Source organism: Dromiciops gliroides, chromosome 2, assembly GCF_019393635.1.
Source record: "Dromiciops gliroides isolate mDroGli1 chromosome 2, mDroGli1.pri, whole genome shotgun sequence".
Classification (NCBI taxonomy): Eukaryota; Metazoa; Chordata; class Mammalia; order Microbiotheria; family Microbiotheriidae; genus Dromiciops; species Dromiciops gliroides.
In genome coordinates this window covers 10,734,541-10,751,966 of record NC_057862.1, presented here as the reverse complement: position 1 = coordinate 10,751,966, position 17,426 = coordinate 10,734,541, and the positions used below count along the sequence as shown (strand labels likewise).

The following is a 17,426-nucleotide window of genomic DNA, read 5'->3' as shown; positions in this document are numbered from 1 at the left end:
GAGGCCAAATCCTTGCCCTGACATTCAGGGCCCCACTCTAGACCTCCAAGGGATTCAGGCCAGTGGATCTGGATCCACTGAAGGGTCTGGGTATTTCTCCAAAAGGATGCTCCTGTGGTATTGGCACGTGTGTGTCCAGCCATCACCGAGCTAAGCTTGCCCCACACCAACCGTCCCATCACCCCAGTGACTCCCAAGAAGCTATTGTGAGAGTGAGCCCCTGGCAGGCCACCAGGCAAGCTACATGGTCCCTGTCCCCACTGGTCCTCAGAGTCCCCCAGTCTCCTCCTGCAGGGGTAGGTTTCCCATGTAGCCTTAACAGGGAGGCCAGGGTAATTTGGCCTCACTAGACAATGTCCGGGCCTCCCTCCCTGTGCCCAAATAGGCCTTCACACTGTAGGGCAGCCAGACCCCAGGAGCTGCCCCTGCTTTAGGGAAGAAGGCAGGGGGGCTGGGGTAGGTGGGATGGTCCTGCTTTAGGGGAGGGGGCAGGGGGGCTGGGGTAGGTGGGATGGTCCTGCTTTAGGGGAGGGGGCAGGGGGGCTGGTCCTACGCTTGGATCCCAAGGGTCAGCCACCACCTGTAAAAGGGAGGACACAGTAACTGCAGTTCCTGCCTCCCAAGCCTGTTATGGGGAACCTAAGGGCATCATTATGACCTACAACAAGACAACAACTGCCTCACTGGCAATTCCAGGGGACCCCATGGGATCGATGACTGAGATAAGAAATGGGCTCCCTACAAAGGAGCCTGGCCATGGCTCCTCCTGTCTCTTCATTGTTGCCCCATCCCCCTCCCCAAGCGGCTTCTCGGTGCAGGGAGAGATGGGAGATGAGTTGTTTAAACAACCCTTGTGATTTAACAGGACAGGAGGTGCTGCCTGCAGTTCGAGGCATGGAGGGGGGCTCCCTGTTCTGTCCTTGGGCTCAGATCAAAAGCGGATGATGACAAGACTTAAGAGACAGAGCAGAACCAGGAAAACCTGTTATCAACAATCAGGGGAATGTCCATGGTAAGACCAACCACCACAACCCTAGAAAATGGGATGCTGGAAACCGGCAGGCCCAGAGAAAAGCACCAGGGGGCACCTCCCCCAATTCCTCTGCAGGCGGGGGAGAAATGGGGTGTCCATGGCACACTTCTTATAGTATGAGGTGCTATCTTTGTGGAATTTTTTCTTGCCTTTTCCTTTAAAAATGTTTTTGGGGGTTGGTAAAAGGGATGGCTCTCTGGCAGGAGGGGAAAGATATGGGGAAAATCTAGGTGATATAAACAAAAGATATCAATAAAGAATATTTAATATAAATAATTACATAGAAAAACCCACTTCCTGACACAGTGAGGCAATGTTCCCAATGGCCAGGAAATCACTGCAGATCTCTGGCAGGGGAGGGAAGCATCAAGCCAACTGATGTCTATAGAGCAGCGGGGGAAATTCCCCAAGGACGCCTTGCTGACCATCCCTGGCCAGCATCCATTGATGCTTATGGCTTGTCCAGCGGTGTGTGGGCCCCAGGCCATCATCCCTCCATTCGACCCCAGCTCCAGGGTACCCCTTCTCCAGGAAGCCTCCCTGCATTGTGTAGCCCCCCCTCCCCCTGTGCTCTCTTGGCACCTCTTGGAGACACACCTCCATCTGTGTGGGCATGGTAAGGATGAGGAAATGCCTTCTCCCAGGGCTCTAGGGGAACCTGTTCTGCAAGGGGAGTCTGAGGGCGCTGCTGGGGGCACACACAGGGGAGGTGACTTCCCTAGGGGAGCCTAATCAGAGCACAGCTTTTGTCTGCATCCCCAAATGGGGCTGCCAAGGGAGCAGGGGCCGCCCCTGAATCTCAGAGCTGGAAAGACTCAAGAGAGAAGAAGACCTGGGCGGGAGGGGCCTCAGGGACCATCCAGAAACACCTTTGGTTTAGGGTGAAGGGAATTCAGGCCCAGGGAGGGGAGGGAGCTTGCCTGCCCATGCTCACAGGGCTTGGAAGGGGCAGAGCTGGGATCTGAAGGGAGCCCCTCAAGGTCACTGAGCCTGACCAGTAGCTGCTCCTCTTCCCTCTGTGCACCCCAGCCCATCCCAACATACAAACAAACAGCAGGTTGGGAAAACAGGACACGAAAACCAGCCCCCAAACCTCATCAGCCAAGTCCATATGAGAATGAGGAATGCACCCCCCGCCCTGACTTTAGCAGACCCTGCACCCAACCTATCTCCGACACTCGAGGAAGGCTTCCTCACATCACCCACTAGGAATTCCCATTTAGATCCGGGGGGGAGGGGGGGGTGGGAGTGGAAGAAGGCCCTTCTTGCAGCCCCTGGAAGGCAGCTGAGCCAGCATGCCTCTCCTCCTAATAGACCCCCGATGGGTGACCTGATGGGTGAACAGATAAGAGGGGGCCGAGATCAGCACAGCTGGCCGGACAGCCCACTGGGCAAGTACTGGCGTCAGATTAGGTCTTGGACCAGCAAGAGATGAACCAAGAAAGATCCTTTATGAGGAAAGGAGTCCAAGCCAGGCCCAATTCCCAGAAAAGGGTTCTGATGTCTAAGATGGTCACCGGCCATGTGTCAATTTTCACAGGACTTTAACATAACGGGCAAAAACACGTCCCATAATGGCAGCCACACAGAGCTCTACATGTGCTGGGAATGTCTGGAATGAGGACTCTAAGGAAGAATTTTTATACCTGGAGCAAGGGTCACGAAACCGCCTCACAGTGCGGGAGGGGGAGGAGAGCACAGGGACCCAGAGCAGGCAAAAAAATTACTCTGCCTGACCCTGCCTCTCCTGGCCTCCCACGGCAAGCCGTGGTGTTCCCATGATGCAGAAGCCCTCCAAGGGTCATGTGCACCCTGTAAATTTGGTACCCTCGAACAGAGCCCCAGCTGCCTCACCCTTGTTACACCTGCACCACCATCTTTCACCCAAGTTCACAATGTCTCCCTCTCAGCCCACATGGCCAAACAAAGGTCTAATCCTGCTGTTTCACATCCAACACACTCCTTAGACCCTCATCACCTCTGACCTAGACTACTGCAACAGCCTCTGAATTGGCCTCTGCCTCAAGCTACTTCTCATTCACTTTCCAAACCCACCCAAATGATTTGTGTGTGTGTGTGTGTGTGAGAGAGAGAGAGAGGCAATTGGGGTTAAGTGACTTGCCCAGGGTCACACAGCTAGTTAAGTGTCAAGTGTCTGAGGCTGGATTTGAACTCAGCCGGTGCTCTATCCACTGCGCCACCTAGCTGCCCCCAAATGACTTCTTAAAAGCTCAGGCTCCCCCCCCCCCCCCGACTGCAGTGGTGCTTTTATCACCCCCAGGACTGCACGGACATTCCTCAAACCTCTTCCCAACTTCCGGTTTTGCTCCACACGAACCCCTTTCAAGCGCTCTTCTTTTCAGCTAAATGGGCCGTGCCCTTGCTGTGTCTCCTACATGACACTTCATCTCCCACCATCACGCCTTTGCACCGGCTCTCCCTCCTCAGTTCTGATGTGGAGAACCCGTGGGTTCCTTTAAGACTCTGCTCAAGGTCAACCTTCTCTCGGTGCCAGAACCCTCCCTTCCATGTTTGGCCTGTATCCACCTATACCTGTGCACATTGCCTCCTTGCACTAAAGCTAGTTGGGGACGACTGTCCCCACTATTTAGCCCCTTCCCCCTTTCCTCCCAACCCCCGCAGGCAGTTCCTTATAAGGATTTCGCCTGTACCTGGTCCATTCAGACCCAGGTCTGGTGGCCACAGCCTGCCCCATGGCACCCCCAGGGCCTCCTGTGAGGGACCCGCTGCCAAGCTCCCAGGGGGGCGTCCAAGTCTGGAAGCCTTGGGGGTGGTTCACTGAGTTTCTAAAAATGTGCCTGTGGCAACAACAGAAAAGTATGTTTGCAAAAAGAAATGAAATAAAGATAAGGAAAGAGAATCAAAGATGCCCAAAAGAAGCTGGCAATGCCAGGCGGGGCTGCCCCCTTGCCCCTCCTGCAGGATAAGCACGCGCATGCATCCCCATCCCATCTTTGGTAGCAGTGCAGGTACTTCTGGCTGGCCGGGCCAACAGGGGTCAAGGGCAGTAAGATCAGCGGGCCAGCCGGGCCCTTGGGAAGGGTCCTAAGGTAACTGTGTTTCCCCAGGAGAAGCAGAGAGGCAGAAGGCACGTTAAGACTAAGTCCTGTCAGGGGCAGCTAGGTGGTGCAGTGGATAAAGCACTGGCCTTGGATTCAGGAGGACCTGAGTTCAAATCTAGCCTCAGATACTTGACACTAGCTGTGTGACCCTGGGCAAGTCACTTAACCCTAATTGCCCCACAAAACAAAAAACCAAACCAAAACAAACCAAAACTTTTAGGGGTAGCTAGATAGCGCAGTGGATAGAGCAGCAGCCCTGGAGTCAGGAGGACCTGAGTTCAAATCCGGCCTCAGACACTTAACACTTACTAGCTGTGTAACCCTGGGCAAGTCACTTAACCCCAACTGCCGCACTAAAAAAAAAAAAAAAAAAAAAAAAGAGTCCTGTCAACCCACTGGGGGCGGCTCGCTGACCCAGCTTTGAGGATGCCCTTGGCAGCCAAACGTTCTCAGGAACGTGAGGACAATCAAGACAAAGCCCCTTCCACCCTTCTGGCCATCCCACAGCCAGCAGAGAGCACCAAGGAAGCACACACCATATCCTGGGAAGACCCCCGACCCAAGGGAGCTTGGGGCCCCGTGTGCCAAAACCTCTCATCTAAAAAATGTGGGGCTTAAACGAGATCATCTCCATCTCCTCCCAACTCCTAAATCAATGCAGGATAATCCCACTCAGCACACCCGTGGATTTCAGCCCTAAGCTTTGGCCCCAAGCCTTTCCCGGAAAAGGCTCCGCGTAACAAGGGCACTCAGGAGGGGCGGCATCATGTCTTAATCGTGCACCCCTAGAGTCAGCGAGAGCCCTGGACGGTAACAGAAGCGCAGGCGACTCCGGGCGGGTCCAAGGGTTATTTAAAGTCTCCCCAAATGCAGGTCCCCACCCCGAATAAAGCCAGAGTTTCCCATAAAGGTTTCCGATGTCAAACAGCGGACCCCAGCACCCACTGTTGGAAAGTAGCACTGAGGTCACCCAATGACCCTGGTCTATCACTCTTAAAAAAGCCCCAAGAAAAAGGAAATGCCCCAAACAGGGAAGACACCCAGTGCACCTCTCCCCGCCCCAAAGCAAACACCAATTATCATCAAGAGATGGGAGAAGACTTGCTCAGGCTGATCAGCATTTAATGCGGTCATAAAACCTCAAGGGTTAAGTGATTCCCAAAAAGCCCCTGGCCACTGGCTGGGCGGTCTGCTGGGGCCCAGCTGGCTGCCCGAGGATGCCTGATGGGGCTGCCAGGGGCAGCTGCTCCACCATCACTTCCTCCCAGAGTCTGATGACTTTTAAATCCATCCAGGCCCCAAACCCTCTTTCGGGGGGAGGCTCTTGTTATTATTTCTTCACATAATAAAATCAGATGGAGAATACAGAAACCCTCAGGCTGAGGAGTGAGAGGCCAGCAGAGGCGGGGGTGGGGGGCGGGGTGGTAATGCTGGCTGGGAGGGCCCCCTGTGGGTGTGTGCACGCGGGGCCCACTGGTGTTGGATCGACAAGGACACAACTCACACACGTCTAGGTGGACGTCTCTGTGCTCCATGATGATGCTGGAGGCTCAGTGGGGATGCACCACCTGCTCTGTGGGGGACAGTGTAAGGACAGCATCTGGTGACCTGAAGATCACACCCGCTTTAGAGAAGCAGAAGCCAAGACCTGGTGACACACTCATGCCCAGGTCCTGAAGACTGGTTGAATCCTCAGCCCAGGCCTCTCTTTTCGGCCCGAGCCAGAGCTCATTCGCTGAGGTGGGTCCCTGGCTCACAATGGTCCTCCCTGTTCCCACAGCAGGCTGAGGAAGAAGCCCTGGATTTGCCTCCTAAGGATTCAAGTTTGAATCCAACCAAGACCACGGGCAATGGGCTCTCTCTGGACCTTCCTTTTATTTTGGACCTAATGTTCTTTCCGGTTCCTTCCAGCCCAAGAAGACTCTTCTCTGACCATCTGCTATGGCAGACACACAAGCTTTGGGGGGCTGACTGCCTGTCTTCCTTCTCCCAAAGATGCCGGCCCCTGATCTGACCCAATTTTCTTTCCCCCTGCCTCAGGGTCTCTAAATCCTCCAGACGCCAATGACAAGGACTCTCCCCAGAACCATCCAGAGGACCCGGATCAATTGTCCCCATTTCTGAATCCTGCAAGTCAACGGTGGTTTAGAATTTCCCACTCACGACCAAGAGAGAGCGGAGCCTCAGAGCCCTCCCTCCTTGTCCAGCACAAACTCCCAGAAACTGGATCCACCAGCTCGTGTGTCTGCCTGCTGTTTATGTAACACACTGCTCCACTTCTATTTGCGAGACCTTTCCAGGAGAAAACTTTCAACCGTGCACATGTGAATGGGTCCCCGAGGCCGGCCTACCCTCAGCGGGAATGGGTGTTTACAGGCTGATTTTACGCCCTTCTGGAACTTGGCAAAAGGAATGGGATCCGCCCATTATGCTCAGCTGAACCGGGATACACGGCTCATGTTGGTGCATGGCCTCCTCGGAAATGGATGGACGGATCATTCTGGAACTGAGCGGCCTCAGAACGACGCTGAACTCTGAAGGGAAAGGGGGGGGGATCCCGGGCTTTGGCTACTTGTTTTAAAATCCACTCCCCTCCCCGCGTATTTTGTACATACCAGCCTGGTAGTTTACGAAGCTGCTGCCTCTTTCCAAAGACAAATTTCTAAATTTCAGCCAAGAGCCTGGGAAACATTCAGAAAGCTTTCCTCACCCACCTGATTCTGTTGACAAGATCAATTCAGGGACACTCTGCAAAGATCCCCACTGATTTTCTGGCGTGGTGTTCCCACACCTCACCTTCCGATTGTGAGAGCAAGGGACAAGATGGGGACGGTATTTTTCTTTTCCTTTTTAAAGGATTCTCTTCCTATGAGGGCCACAAGTCCAATCTGGCCTGAAGCTAGAGTCCCCATAGCTTTGGGCTCAGCTCCATGCACGATGTGTGGGAGGCCTTCTGGGGTCCTGTGACCCCCAATAAATAAGCAAAGTCCCGTTTAGATACAAGAAGGAAAAAAGAAGAGAAAGCTGGGTTGGGGGCACGCCTTCTCGAGCTGTAAAGAAGGAGCTGGATTACTGACTCGCTTCAGAGATGTGCCACAGTCAAGAACAGCGGCCCAGGATTTGGCTGGGCAGAATCCAGAAGAAAGAAAAGGGGGAGAAGTTCTGTTTGTAACCTTCCCCTCGTACACATACCGAGAATCCTTCAGCACCTGGGAGAGAGCCAGGAGAGCTTAGGAACTCCCTGGGGAGGGGGTGGTGGTGGTGGTGATGGAAGACTGTTTCCAACCCCGAGGAGCAAGGCGGCAGAGACCCCAAGCGGGACAGTCATCTGCGCCGAGAAGCCCATTATGCATTTGCCAATTTCCAAACGTACAGAAAAGGGACAAGTGGAGTGTTGTAAATATTGAACCAAACATAACTAAACTGAGCAGTTTGGCAATCACCTCTGGAACAGCTGGTTACAAGATCCATGCTGACAAACAAGGAAGGGGGATGTTGTTTACATAATAAATTTTGCAAAATGAAAAATCACCGCTCCTCACCCACGTCATAAATCTGTCCTAGGCTGTGGACTCTAACCGGGCACCCAGTACAAAGGGGCAGATTCCAGCCCTTGGGTAGGAAATGGCTACGTCAGCCCGGGAAGAGCAGCCAGAATTCACCAGGGTCTGGGAGTCTGCAGACTGGAGCCCCCCTTCCCTGTGAGGCAGGAGGGCTCCGGTGGGACAGCCCTGGATGTAAGAGTCGAACGCCCCAGGCTCGAATCCTGACAGTACCCATGAGGCCTTGGGAAAGAGCAGGAGCTGCCGACATGGATGAAACACTTTGCAGGCTCATAATGCTCTTTGCTTAGATGAACTCGTCTGGAAAATGGGAAGGAAGGGACAGAGAACAGCCACGGTCCCTCCCAGCTCTAACACTCTGTGCCTGTACCCCCCCCCCCGCCTCCAATTGGACAGATGAAGATACTGAGGCTTGGGGCCGCAGCATGTGGGGCAGGATTTGAACCCAGGCCTTTCTAACTCTGAAAACAGCATCCTCTGCACTTCACAAAACGACCTGTGTCTAAAATGCATGCGGAATAGGCCTTTTGGGAGAAAAATCTGCAAAGTCCTATTCTACCCATGAACTCGCTGGAAATCCACCTGCTGGCCCCAAACTGGATGCTTTCCTCACGTTATCATGGAGAGAGCAGGGGGCACGCGGTGCCTTCCACAGCCACAGGTCGAGACTGGAGGGCGGCACTTCCCAGATCACCCAGACGCCCCGGAAAGAGTGACAACCAAGACCATGTGGGTCCCTAAGAGGATGCGGACCTGTGGTTTGGTGATGAGGACGGCCGGGCATGTAGGTGACGTGCTGGAGAAGGGAGGGGAGAAATGTGAGCGAGTGAGAGACACCGTCCGGGAGATGGTGGAGAAGCCTCTTAGAGAGCAGGCAGACGAGGGGCAGACGAGGAGCAGACGAGGGGCCGGCTTGGGGGCAGCCCCAACAAGACGAGCACAGGCCCACTCTCTGATGTGGCTGGCCACACCCTGGGTAGGGAACACAGCTCTTTGGGGACACCCCCCCACACACACTCCCCAGGCATCTTTATCTTTCAAGGGAATCAGCTCCTGGAAATGACCCAAGGAGACATCATCACGAGAACCACCCAGAAACATTTGATGAGAAGGCCGGTGGCTCCGGACCCCACCATCCACGGCAGTCCTCTCAAACTCGACTGTGGGATCTGACCCCTGGTGCCCAGAGGCTGAGCCGGGAGAGGACAAAATCCAGCATAGTCTAAGGGGCTGGGATGGCTCCAGGTCTGGCCCTGGGAGGCAGGAGCACAGATTTAGAACCAGGCGGGCCCTCAGATCCATATCGAGTCTGATCCCCTTCCTTTTCAGAAGGGGAAACTGAGGACCACCTTGAGGTTACTCAGGAAGATTTGTTCAACAAGTGGCCCGTACATTCCTTTCCAGATGAGGAAAGGGCAGGATTTCTGCTGCCCCGGCTCATTATTTTTAATGGCTCAGCTATTGGGACGCCTTGGAACACCTATGGGCGGACAATGTAAGCTGGGGAGCCGCAATCTTTATGGGGAAGTTTCATCCTCACAGGGACGAAATCTCAGGGCCAGAGGCCACCTACCTCCAAACACCCATCAATCGGTGTTAAGGCATAGCACTTGGTACTGGGGACCCAAAGGTGAAAATCAGTCAGGCCCTGCTCCCCTGCGGCTCCTGGTCTATATATGGGCTAAGCTCTGGGCTCCCCTCCGGGCCCAAGAGGCCGGACTTTGGGGAGCCCAATGGCCACTTATAAGGATCGTCACAGAGTTAACTGAAGTCCAAGGGTGGAGGGCGGGACACCTAGATGTCTCTGGGGTTCTGAGACACCGGTGGCTTGGTGCAGCCAGCCATGGACTGCATGTGTTCCAAAGGCACTTCTCTTCCCAAGTGGAGAAGGAACCACCAACACCAGACATGGTACCAGAGCCTAGGATCCCACCTGGGCCAACGTCCTCTTCCCTCCAACACTCTCTGGAGAGGTCTCTGTCATCTGCTGCTGTCAATCACTGCTCCTCCCAATGAGGATGATTTACAAGCACCCCCTTAGCAGCCAGACTTGTACTAGGTGCTGCTGGATGATTAGACCATCAAGAGTGAAAGGCAATTCTGAGGAGACAGCGGAGGGGGAGAGAACTGCCAGGGGACCCTGGGGTTTTCAAACTGGTGCAGTATTGAGCCTAATGCAGCAGAGAATGTTACCAAGGTAACTCATTCCACGAAGACAGGAGCCTTGGAAATCATTTTAAACTCAACGGCCTCCCTCCCATCCTCAGGGAAGGATTCTTGTCCACCTGCAGATTCAGAGGAATGGCCAAGTCGCCAGCCTCGCCTGACGGCAGCCTGTCTACACGAATGCAGCCCATCTCTCCAGCCGCTTCAACAGTGCTGCAGATGAAAACCAACTACCCGGCAATGAAAACAAACAGTGGGAAAAAGCACTGGCTCTGGATTCAGGAGGACCTGAGTTCAAATCTGGCCTCAGATACTTACACTTACTAGCTGTGTGACCCTGGGCAAGTCACTTAACCCTCATTGCCCTGCAAAACAAAAAAAAAAAAAAAAAAAGGAAGAAAGAAAGAAAAAAGAAAGAGAAATGAAAAAATAAAATAAAAAATGCAAAGGCCCAAGCAAGAAGGTGTGGTGTCTCCTTCAGTGCCCTCTGAGCTAGGGCAAGAAAGCTAGGATGGGTGTCTCCCTCAGCGCTTCCTGAGCTACAGTGGGGATCACTCAGTTTTAAATAGGTAAAGAACACCCCTCCATCTGCCTAGCTCGGGACAGGAGATGGGCTCTGGGCTCCTACACAGAAGCCTTCTGCAGGACTGTGGCCACACAGACCCTTCCCCACAATGCCCTAGGATCAGTCTGGGCCATCTGAGGATCACAGAGAAGTAGCCCAGGTCCACCAAGCAATGATCTTTCTGGTCTCCTGCCCACGCCAGCTGCAATGAGATGCGGACCTCTCTGCAGACTGTGTGCCTGGGGCACTGCCGCCCCCCCCCCAACTTCCCGGTCCCTGTACAGGTAAAACACTGATGTCCAGGTTTTCATTTAAGGAGGGAAAAATCAAGAGAAGGGCTCAAAGTCCAAGAAGAACAGAAATGTTTTTAAAAACGCAAAATAAAATTCCTTGAAAAAAAGAGCTGAGGCCTGGTATTGTTGGTTTTCTGGCTTAAGATTCAAAGATTGTTAAGGTCTCTCCAGCTCCGGATTGACCACAAGGCACAATATCTGTCCAATTCATACCCACCCCCAAATCAAGCAGAAATAGAGTCATTTGGGAGTCAAACAGGAGCTGATTCATTCTTGTTGGATGCAAGCTAGCCAGCATTAAGCCCAGGCTGGAGGTCAAGGTGTTCCCCTATCTGGCTGGGATCTCAGGGCACCTCAATCCCCCCTCCCCATAGCTACCCAGGGGCACAGAGCTCCTTCTTAAAAGGTTCAGGATGGAGGGAAGATGATGCCTTTTCCAAACTGTTGGCCCCAACAGAACAAAACAAGGCTGAGGATGAGGGGACCCTGGTGGGGTTGGGGGTAACCACTAAGGAAGCCAGAGGCTTTCTTAGGGGGTGATGGCGGTGTCGGCCTCTGTCCACATTAGCAAACGGGCATTTGGTTGAAAACTGCCACCCAACGGTTTGACAAAGAAATTGATTTATTCCCTGACGAGCTTCCTATTCTAATTATATGAAATTCCTTGAAATTGAGACAGAACCAGGGAACAAAGCTGAAAACCCACATCCCTCGGTTTCTTCTAAAGTACCTTGACTGACCAGCACCCTTCAAATTCAATGGGGGAAAAGAGATAGGGGCCGGCTCATGTTGGTGAGAAGGTAGCATCAAATTAAAAAAAAAAAAAATCAGGCAATTTTGCAGGTCCTACTTTAGCTAAACCTTTCAATGACTTCAATGAGGAGATAATCTTTCTGTGATTACGACCAAACCTTTCCGTCGCCTAGCAACACATAATTAAGGAATATGTTTTCAGATCCGCTTTGCAAGCTGGCCATTATCAGATGAGATCGCTACAGCAACAAATGTGGTCCTCATGCAAATGAGCTGACTGGAAAGCAAGCACGTTTGGCTCATGAAGGACCCCCGAGAAATCACAGGAGATTCTGGTCACACATGGATCAAAACATAACTGGTGGAACCAGGCAGATAAAAAGAGCAAACCAGAAGCAACCCCCCCAGGAGGGCAAAGAGCCCAAATGTCATGTATAGGACAAAAGGCGATCCCCCTGCCCAAATCAAAAACCAACAGACTTAAACAAACAAACAAAAAGTATGATAACAAGTGATTGTGAAGGTAACCTGGCGTTGCCCATGATTCTCTCTTCCCACTGGAGATTCAAGTGCTCCTGATGAGTGCGGACACAATGAACAGATTCACCTTCAGAGCACACAGAGAACCAACCCTCAATTTCCCTCCAGGCTGGGGGAGACAGAACGGTTATTCCTGAATGTGGCGGCAGGCTTGTCTGTCTTAGGAATTTCCCAACAACTGTAAGCTGTTGTTGCTTTCTGGAGAAGGGGAGGGATGAAAAGATGGTGCCATTTAGAGAGGGCATGGCTGGAAAGAAAGGCCTCTGTTTTGGGCTTCCTGTTGTAACTTCTGTTGGGCCAACGTTGGCTCACAGAGCGAGGAGGCAGAAAACCATCATGGGACTGAGCCCAATGGGAGTCACGGGGGTCTGCGTCAAGGACAAGCTGTCCTATTAGACCGCAAAGAACTGTGGTCAAGGTCCCCGTGGGAACAGGTTCTTAACCAAACCCTGCTGGTCACTGCTCCTGCTGGAGCAGATCCTTTAGAAAATTTAAGCTATACCCAAAACTGATGCCCAGAGTTTTCTTAATTCAGCCCATGGCATTCAAAGGGGATGATCACAGACTGAAGTACAAACCCACCTGGCTAATGGCTCACGTCCTCCCACCCTGTGCCAGGGAATGAGCATTCCCTCCACGGGCCTGACAATTCTGTGCGGAGGCTGCAGAAAAAAGCACATTTCTTTTACCCCAAGCTTAAAGGACCCTCGGAGAGTCAAAGTGAAGGACATGACTCGGGTCAGACCAGAGCGAGGCTGGACTTACCCTCTGAGGAGCCCATGCACAAACCCCCAAATTAGCCTTGAGAGGCCGAGTCTTCCTCGTCACTTTCCTCTGGGTACCCCTGGGGATGCCATAATCTCCCTAGGCCTGTCCCCTCCTCATCTATAGAATGAAGGGATCAGAACGACGGCCTCCCACACCCTCCTCTTAAAAAGATCCCCTTTAGCTAAGGAGGCAGAAAGTGCCCAAGTCTAAGCAGCAGTCAGGGCTTGGTACCTACCGAGTGCAGATGGGGACACAGCTTATTTAACAACAACATGAGGTCGAATAAAAGGCAGCCACGGGCCCTGATCTACAGACCCCACTAAGCTAAGAAACGCAGGCAATTACTTTGTTCGGGTGAGATCATGGTGGACACAATGATGGGGGCTCCCGTGCGCCTGACCACCTTCTGGTACGGTGAGTGAGGAGTGTGGAGGCTCTGGCTCGCCTGCGGTGGCAACGTGGCATCCATCTGAGCGGCTGGCTTCCGCAGGAGCTGGGGGCTGCCATGGGGGCTGTGCAGGGGAGACGTGGCAGTGGCCCGCTCCCGTTTCATTAGTTCCATGGGCACTGTGTAAGCGGTAGAATAGGCGGTCTTGGGACTGGGGTGGAGGTGGCTGTTTTGTACCGTGGTAGTCATGGCTATGCCAGCCTGGGGAGAGTAAGATGGCCCCAAGCGGGCATTCACGGTGCATGGCACAGGAGAATTGTATCCAGGGTTGGGCGGGAAATGGGGGTTTGGATGGGTCATGCCGGCTGCAGAGTAGGTGGCAGTCTCTAGAAGGTGCTGAGATGGTGCACTGGAGGGTCTACGAGTCGCTTCTGCTCGGGGCGGGGCTGTCTGCATCGGGAAAGTGGACTGAGGCTGCCCGGCATCCGCAGCCACAAGGACGCCCGGGCCGGGCTGGCCCAAGCAGTCGTAGGACAGATCGTTACGATGACTGAAGCTGTTGGAACGGGTCCTGGGACGTGAGGAGGGGCCCTTGCGGTCCTGCCGCTGCAGCTGCAGCTCTGCCCGGCATTGACCGGCCAGCCGGGAAAGCACACGAGCCTGACCCAGGTTGGGGGCCACGGATCTGATATCATTTTCCTCCATCACAGCCAGCACACTGGGGCAATCAAACCCCTGCTGAAGCAAGGCACGGACGGTGCTCTCGGACACGCCTTCTGTCCTCAGGAGGGCCAGGAACTCGGGTTCCACAGTCCTCTTGCTGTCCTGCCCAGAGAAAGCTGCCGACGCAGGGGCCGGCGGAGGCACCCCATAGGCCATCTTGGCATTCAGTGCTTCCTGGCCTGGGCCATAGGTCTGGCTCAGGGGGCCTGCCGAGGGCTCCGCGCTCCCCTCGGCCCCGGCGGACATGCCGGGGTCAACCACTAAGCATGTTGGCGCTGTCTGCCTGGCACCGGGAGGGGGCTCGAGAGGCCTGGCACCCACATCGTTCAGGAGGTGCCGACCAGAATAAACTGGGGCCTCCATCCCATACCTCAGAAGAGGTGGCGGCTCAGCCCCATACCTGGAGAGAGAAGGATCATGGCTGCGGATTCTCGGGCCCTCGGGGATCATTTTACCCACAGGATCTCGGTAGAGGCGACTGGCTTCGTGAGCGGCAGGTGACCGACCTTGTATCTGATCCCACACCAATCGGCTTCCGGCTATCCCATAATTCAGCCCTGGCCTGTTAACCATTTGGTCCCTAAAGTAGGGAGGCTCTTTCGGGGATCTCCTGGCGGCTAGGGAGGGGTCACCATAGAAGTCATGGGAGGGCAGTGAGCTCCGCCCCGACATTGCTACCTGTCTGCTGTCGTAATAGACAAACTCGGGAGCAGAGCTCTTCCTCGGGGGAGCGGCCCCGAATGCTGCGTCCTGGTACAGGTGTGGCTCCTGCCTCAGCTCTGGCCCTCCATGCAGCATGAGCTCAGGGCCCTGGGGGCTGGGCTGCTCATACCAGGCATGCTCGCTGCTGGGAGTCAGGGAGCTCCTTCTGCTGGCTGGCAGTCGTGGGTAGTCCAGGGCGCCATCATTTCCCCAGTTGCTGTCATACCAGCCAGCAGCATCCCAGCTCTGAGAACGGCCGATACTGCCGGGCCTGTTGGGGACCGGCATGAAGGAGAGACAATGCCCAAGGAGAGGGCGGGCACAGCGCTTCAATTACATCCGTCTCAGGAAGAACGGGCTGCCCGCGAGCCCCACGCAGATGGCCGCAGCAACCCACCGGAGGTTTTGCGTTTCCAAGTATTTACTGAATTATTAATTCCCTGAAACTTTAGTCGACAAAACAGAGAGCTCCGGGTAACTCTGCCTCTGTCCCTGTCAGCGGCGCTGAAAGGTCTTTTCTGTCTCATTCAGTCACAGAAGGGGTGGGCCCACTTAATCCGGCCTGGTTATCCCTTCCTCCAGCCCCGGACAGCGCTGGCTCACAGGGCTTGCGGCAGAACCGACTGGGGATTAAGGGCTAAAGCGAGCCCACAAAGCTTTGTTCCATGTGACATGGTGCAGAATTAGGCCGATGAGGAAGGCAGGCTCCCACCCAGGCAGCCCTTGGAATTCTGCTGCCAATCGCTTTCACGGGGAACGCAGGCGCGCCTCCCCCACCCCCCGCTGCCCCCCACCCCTGCTCTTTCTGGACGGTCTGTCCCATTTTCAAGGAGAGGGGAAATAAAAAGGCTGGCTTCTAAGTCAGTTCCATCCTAATCCTCCCTGATATGTTAATCCATTGGACACAACAAACGCTAATGAAATGTGAACGGGGGACAGGACTGGACGGGAAGCCCAGTGGACACAAGGCACCCCACAACCCAAAGGAGAATGGAAATGAGCTGGGCTGAGGGGGGGGGGGGGGGGAGATGACCCATTTTGAATGGGCTCATTTATTCTGGAAAAGTCCCCCCACATCACAAAACAAAAACCAACCCAAATTTCTCTTCCTTGTCCTGAGAAATAAGCTTCTAGGGAGAAAAATTGGGGCGGGGGGAGAGGGGGTGTCATCTGGATTGGGAATTTTCAGACTCAAGGAGAGGGGGCAGGAGAGAGGGAAGGACAGTTCCCTTGTCTGCATCCTGCCGCCTTGTCCGCTTTTTAGGCATAGACAGAACGCCTCCAAACTTCTCCAGCATTCGCGGTTTCTGCCCAGGGTGAGCACGAGAACGGAGGGGGTGCCTGGCTTCTCCTGATAAAGGAATCCTGCTCTGGATAGATACGGAGCACACGGAATTCCACCAAGGCTGACGCCAGTGACTTGTTTTTCCTCTGCCTCAAGATTCTAACTCATGATGTTGATAAGGAACAGACATTCTGTCAAGGTAATGCGCTGCTGCTGCTGCTTTGTTTTGTTGCAAGACAATGGCTTTCCACCTGCAGTGGCAGGCAGGAGGCTCCCCCAACATCCTCATCTGACCCCTTTACGGCAAATGCCCTGGGTGTCTCTGACACACTCGTCATCGTCACAAAGTAACTGTTAGCTCTTATTTAAGCCTCACAGTTTTTCTGAGGCCAATGGGGTCTGTGTCTGTGTTTGGAAGCCACGAAGAGGAGAGACAACAGACCACCTGCGTGCACCATAGTACCTGGCTTGGGCCAATTTGCACCACCGCCAAACGGGCAAGAATTTTCTACTTTAAAACAATCCAGAACAGAGAGCATCACTCGGCTTCTTGCAATGGCCAAGAGCAGGCCGTGCACTGGACCCACAAATCTGTTAAAGCTCATTAACACCGACACCTGCCCATGGCCCCGTGCCTTGGCTGCTATCTCTGACCCAAATGCTCACCGAGTCACATGGTCAGCCACAAAGGGCCTCTCATTGGTTGATGCCCCAAAGTCAAAAATCCCTTTGGATTTGACATTTAAAAAATGCAGATCAGCCCTTCCTGGGACCCATCCAAAGCAGAAGCAGAGGATTTGGAGAGAGAAGCTACCTTAAGTCACCTAGTCCCGCCCACTGTTAGGATTGGGGAAAACTCTTCCTGAGAAGGGGGAGCCTCCAGTCAGAGAATACAAGGGGAAGGGGAGGAGGGAGCCCAGGCTCCACTGCAGACCCTATCTCACATCCTCAGAGAATATCAGGTGGGAAGGGCTTAAAATGCATGGCATTTTACACCGTGCCCGGCATTCAGTAACTACTGAAGAGATGGGTCTTAAATCCAACCCAAACCCCATGTTCATGTCCCATGAGAATGTCATGATCCATCATCTGACCAGCGACTAACAGAGAAGGATGCTGGGGCTGGGAGGAGGGTGGGGCAGGATCCCATGGAGAGGAGGGGGGAGCATGTATCTGCACTGACCAGACAGTGGAGCCCCAAAGGCCCTAGGACAACTTGGGTTCAAATCCCTCCATGGCTGGTTACTAGCTGAGTGACCCCAGGCAGGTCACTTGATCTCAGTGGGTCTCAGACAGCAATATCGTCTCTAAGTATAGCAGTTTCTAACACATAGTAGGTGTTAAATGTCTAATGACTGAATGACCTCCCTCACAGAGTTGTGAGGATGCCATGAGTCAAAGCACTCTGAAAACCTTGAGATGCTAAAGTTTTTGTATTAACTCTCCTAACAAGAGCAAGAGTACCTACCTACTATGTGCTAGACAACAAGCGCATAGTCAGACACACAGTGGGTGCTTACCAAACACTCATGTCCTAGGTCTGACACTGTACTGGCTGCCTGTC

The 17,426-nt window shown here is 53.8% G+C and overlaps 1 protein-coding gene across 6 annotated transcripts in view; it reads right to left on the bottom strand.

Moving 5' to 3' along the window:
- The window catches only part of CTBP2 (C-terminal binding protein 2), a 155,644-nt gene that overhangs the window by 17,805 nt on the left and 120,413 nt on the right, over window positions 1-17,426 (bottom strand). Inside the window, exon 1 of one of the 6 annotated variants that reach the window (XM_043987282.1) lies at window positions 13,110-15,208. The exons of the other annotated variants lie outside the window; for them this stretch is intronic. Within the exon in view, the coding sequence (XP_043843217.1) occupies window positions 13,110-14,865 (1,756 nt within the window). The 5' untranslated portion in view covers window positions 14,866-15,208. Of the gene's footprint in view, window positions 1-13,109; window positions 15,209-17,426 lie in introns of those variants that run through there. 6 annotated transcript variants of the gene reach the window in all.